The sequence below is a fragment of the Propithecus coquereli genome, unplaced genomic scaffold, assembly GCF_000956105.1.
Source record: "Propithecus coquereli isolate 6110/MARCELLA unplaced genomic scaffold, Pcoq_1.0 Scaffold309, whole genome shotgun sequence".
NCBI lineage: Eukaryota > Metazoa > Chordata > Mammalia > Primates > Indriidae > Propithecus > Propithecus coquereli.
Window position 1 is genome coordinate 176,237 of NW_012148719.1, and position 4,570 is coordinate 180,806.

At 42.0% G+C, this 4,570-nt stretch overlaps 1 protein-coding gene across 2 annotated transcripts in view; it reads right to left on the bottom strand.

The window, feature by feature from the left end:
* Positions 1-203: 203 nt before the first annotated feature.
* FAM173B (family with sequence similarity 173, member B) overlaps positions 204-4,570 on the bottom strand; it is a 27,847-nt gene continuing 23,480 nt past the window's right edge. The window contains exon 3 of one of the 2 annotated variants that reach the window (XM_012650011.1): positions 204-516. In XM_012650011.1, coding sequence (XP_012505465.1) covers positions 346-516 — 171 coding nt within the window. In that variant the 3' untranslated portion in view covers positions 204-345. The remainder of the gene's footprint in view (positions 517-4,570) is intronic. The other variant, XM_012650010.1, reaches the window with a different exon arrangement.

Genomic DNA, 4,570 nt, shown 5'->3' on the forward strand with positions numbered 1-4,570 from the left:
CGTTTATAATGGGAAGAGCTGTAGACATCTTTCCTACCCATGAACATGACCATCATGCCTTCATATTTTCATGCAACCAAATGCATGAAAAGGCAGTGAGCATGTTTTTTTAGAGTAAACCATTAAAAGTGAATTTTAAATTTAACTGTTTTTCTTCTGTTTGTTTTCTCCTAAAGTTAAGGGAAGTAACAGTAATTCCTCACTCTATACGAAAGAAAAATATGCTCTGTTGCTAAAGACACAGCTGCTGCGAGTCTCCACAAAATCAGAGAAGACCCCAATGTTTCAGAAAAGCACTCTCGGTAAAGTTTGTATTTGAATGACCAACTGGAAGTGTGTTGATCTTCAGGTCCTCTTTGCACCTCCTCTAAAAGTCCTCGCGTCATATGCCCACACGGTGTCTATCCCCTCCCCGGTGACGTGGTCTGGGGTCCAGTGCGGGAAAGGGAACCGGCAAGCAATGACTCGCGCATCATCCTCAAGTTCAAGTTCAAGTTTCTTCTCCAACTGCAGCATCTGTGGGGAATAACAGCCATTATTTCAGTGAGCAGTGAGTCAAAGGAAATCATTCTAAAAAGTCCTTCTGTGATTAAGAGTCCTTGAAAATACCAGCATAAAAATTGCTACTTGTTAAAAAGATCACTTCGGTGCACAAACACATTATCAAACAAGCCATTCCAATGCAGAAGACACATTAACCACAGCCATAAGAACATCTTCCAGTATCAATTATAAAATGTGCCATTTTTAGCAGATGTGCATCATAGATTTTCAGTTTTCTGACTAAAATCACGATGTGGCAGTCATTAAAATAAGAAACAGCTTTAAATTATTTACCTACTGAAACATTTCAATATAACCAGTCTCATATATTTCAGACATATTTTTCCACATTTTTAACATCCCTGAAATCAGATATATCATACAATTGACATTGTCTTAGAATTATAATTAGCAATATTTTTTTTCTTTCTTAATGGCAATGATGAATCTTAAAATCAACATCATCTAAAATCAATGAAATATGGTATAATTAGGCCATGAAAAAATATACACATTCTATCAACTTGAAATATGATGAAATATTTCATAATTTTTAAAAAATGTACCCATAATATGCTGATAATGATTTTTTTTTTAATTTTTGTAGAGACAGGGGTCTCGCTATAATGCCCAGGCTGGTCTCGAACTCCTGGCCTCAAGCAATCCTCCTGCCTTGGCCTCCCAAAGTGCTGAGACTACAGGCATGAGCCACCATGCCCACCCCCTGATAATGAATTTCTTGATCGTCAACCTAACTTATATCACTTTTGTATTAATATATCATTCTATTACCAATCTACCAATAGAGAAAGAGTTTTTATTGTTTGCTAATCACCTGCTTAAAAATTTATCTGCAGGTCCTAAAAATATATTTACCACCTTCATATCCTAAAAATATTTTTTTTTCCACTTTCTTCCTTTAACGTGTTACTCTGAGATAATTTCAAAACTACAGAAAAGTTACAAGAATAGAACAATGAACTTCTGTATGCCCTTACCAGGTTCACCAATTTTTACCATTTTTTCACATTGCTCGCTCCTTTCTCTGGGAACATTTTTTCTAAACCATTTGAGGAGAGGTTGCACACAATATGCTCCTTCACCCCTTAATACTTCAGTGTGTATTTTCTAAGAAAAAAACACTCTCTAACATGATCCCAGCACACGTATCTCATTCAGAAAATTTAACATTGTATTCCAATAATAAAACTCTAACTTTGTCATTGTCCCAACAATGTCCTGCATAACATTTTCCCAGGGCAGGATCCAGTCCAGGATCACTTTTACATTTAGCTGTGACATCTCTTTGTTCTCCTTTGATCCGGAACAGTTCCTCAATCTGCCTTTGTCTTTCACGACAATAGCACTCCTCCGTTATCGGACCAAGCGGCCCTCAGCTTGGATGCTCTGACGTTCTTTCTCACTCATTCCAGCGTGTCTTGGCAACACCCCATCTGCAAAGCTGTGAATTTACCAGGCTCCACAGAGGCCCAGGAGGTCCTTTTGCTCTTGATGGTGACATGAGCTACTCAGAAAAGGTGGAATCTGGTGTCTCCACAGTGCAGTTACTAGTTTTCCTTTTATAAGCAGTAGTTTGTGGGGAGAGAGTTTGAGATGATGTAAACATCCTATTACTCATCAGATAGTCCCTGCATTAGAAGTAGCCCTCACTGATGATTCTGGCCACAGTCAGTATTTACTATAATGGTTGCCAAGTGGCAATTTGCTAATCCTATCATTTCTTCCGGATGTGTGGTTGGCATTCCACTGTAAGGACAAGCTTTCCCTTCTTTCTCCTTCTATCTATCTATCTACCTATCATTAAGTATGAACACCTAATTCTTATTTCATTCAATGGTTTATAATCTACTGCCGTCATCATCTATTCTAATGCTCGAATTGTCCTAATCTGGCCACCAGAAGCCTCTTGCAGCTGGCTTCTCTGGCCTTTAGACACTCTCCCATCAAACATTTTGAGCACTTCCTTACATTCTGGCTCCACAAAACATTCCAGGCTTTTGTATCTTCCCTTTCCCAGCCCTGGGTCAGCCATTTCTTAAAAATTCCTGGTTCTACTTACTGAGAAATGATATTTAGAAACCAAGATCTAAGCAAAAACTACTCTTTTGAAAAGTAACCAATTAAAGCAAGATGAACAAATCAATAGTGCTTCTATGAAGGTTTTCTTTTTGACCTATATGTTATAAAAGTGCTTAGAAAAACTCAACACAACCTGTGCTAGAGTGAGCCAAAATTCTAATTCTTCATTAGAATCAATACCAAGATAACAAAGATAAATTTCATTAAGGATGGAAGATTTCTATTCTTTTAACAGCCAGTAAAGGATTTAAAAAAAAAAAAAAAAAGTTTTGTTCCTTGAGGGGAAAATTAAATAAGCAAAGAATGAGACAATATGCATTTTTCCAAAATATCAGAGATTTCTTATGGTAATTTTGTTCATAAAAAGGATAATTGTAAACTTATTCATATCACTATTATTCTCTTCTCATTTACAGTTTCTTTTATTTCCAAATGATTGTCATATGCTAAGTCAAGATAAACCTAGAAATGAAAGGAGCTATTTCAATCATAAGAAATTAACTGACTAAATCACACATAAATATGCAACAAATCTGGTCCTTGATATCATACACAAAGAGAAGCAGTGATATGTCCCGTCTAATGGAATTCAGAATTATTCATACAATTATAGGCTTCAAAGTAACGTGAACTCACCATATTCTAATTATATCTGCGAAACTTTAAACGTAAGTAGAAACCAGCTCAAAGGCATAAGAGGACTCAGCCGTGCCCCCAGCAGCCTCAACCCACTAGACCACCCTGAACACTTGCTTGACTTGGCTACTTGGCTGACTCACCCCAGCACTCCCCCCTCCCAGGCTCCTCTCTCGGTGTCCTTGCTGGTTGCCCTCATTTCCCAGACCCCCGGTGTCAGAGTCGGGGGCCCAGGCCTGGGACGGCTCCGCTTCTGTGCCCCCCCCAGGGGATCACAGCCACCTGTGGGCAGATGCCTAACAAACCTACATCTCCAGCCACCACCCCTGCCCGACCCCCAGACTCCTCCTTACCCACGACCGCCAGCTTGACATGTCCACGCACACCCAAAGTCCCCGCACCCAGGCTGAACGTCCCCACCCGGCTCTGCCTGCACCTTCCCCAGCGTGGTTCACAGCAATGCCAAACTTCGGTAGCTCGGGCCAAACACCCTGGGGTCTCCCATGATCCCTCTTTGTCTCTCTTCCCCACGCTGGATCTGCCCACTAATCCTGTTCATTCTATCTTCACGATGCATCCAGAATTTGACCCTTCCCAGCAGCCACTGCATTGCCCGGACACCTGCAAGAGCCCACAGCTGTGTCCCAGCTTCGGCCCACGTTTGCCTTCAGTCCAGTCTCCACGAGGCAGCCTGTGCTCCTTCTCAACCCCAGCGGGTCCCCGCCATCCTCTCTGCTCACCCCAGGCCCCTGCCATCCAAGCACCAGCGTCCTTCTCGCCCCAGCCCTGTATCTCCTCTGAGCTCCCCTCACTCACGCCACACCCCTGCTTGCTGCTCTCATCCCAGCAAGCACACCTTCCCTCACCCCCAAACATCACCTTTTCGGGGATACCGTCCCTGCCCCGTCACTCCCTTGCTTTCATTTGCTCCATAGCCTTTCGCCTCTGTTGGACACTACATTGCCTACGGGTGTCTCATTTAACATCTCTCTCCCCACCAGCGTATGAGCACCTCAGGGTGGGGACAGACTCTGTTTCATTCGCTAAAGTATTCCAGGTGCTGAGAGCAGGGCCTGGCCATAGTGGCCACGGTTAACAAATGAATGAAGGAAGGAAGGATAAATGATTCGGTCATGAATCATTTTTCTTTATCAGAACATAAGGATGATATTTTCATTCTTCAATTCATAACAGAATTTGAAAGCAAAATTAGTCATTCTTTGAAATTATGAAAGTTAAGGCCGGGCGCGGTGGCTCACGCCTGTAATCCTAGCTCTCTGGGAGGCCGAGG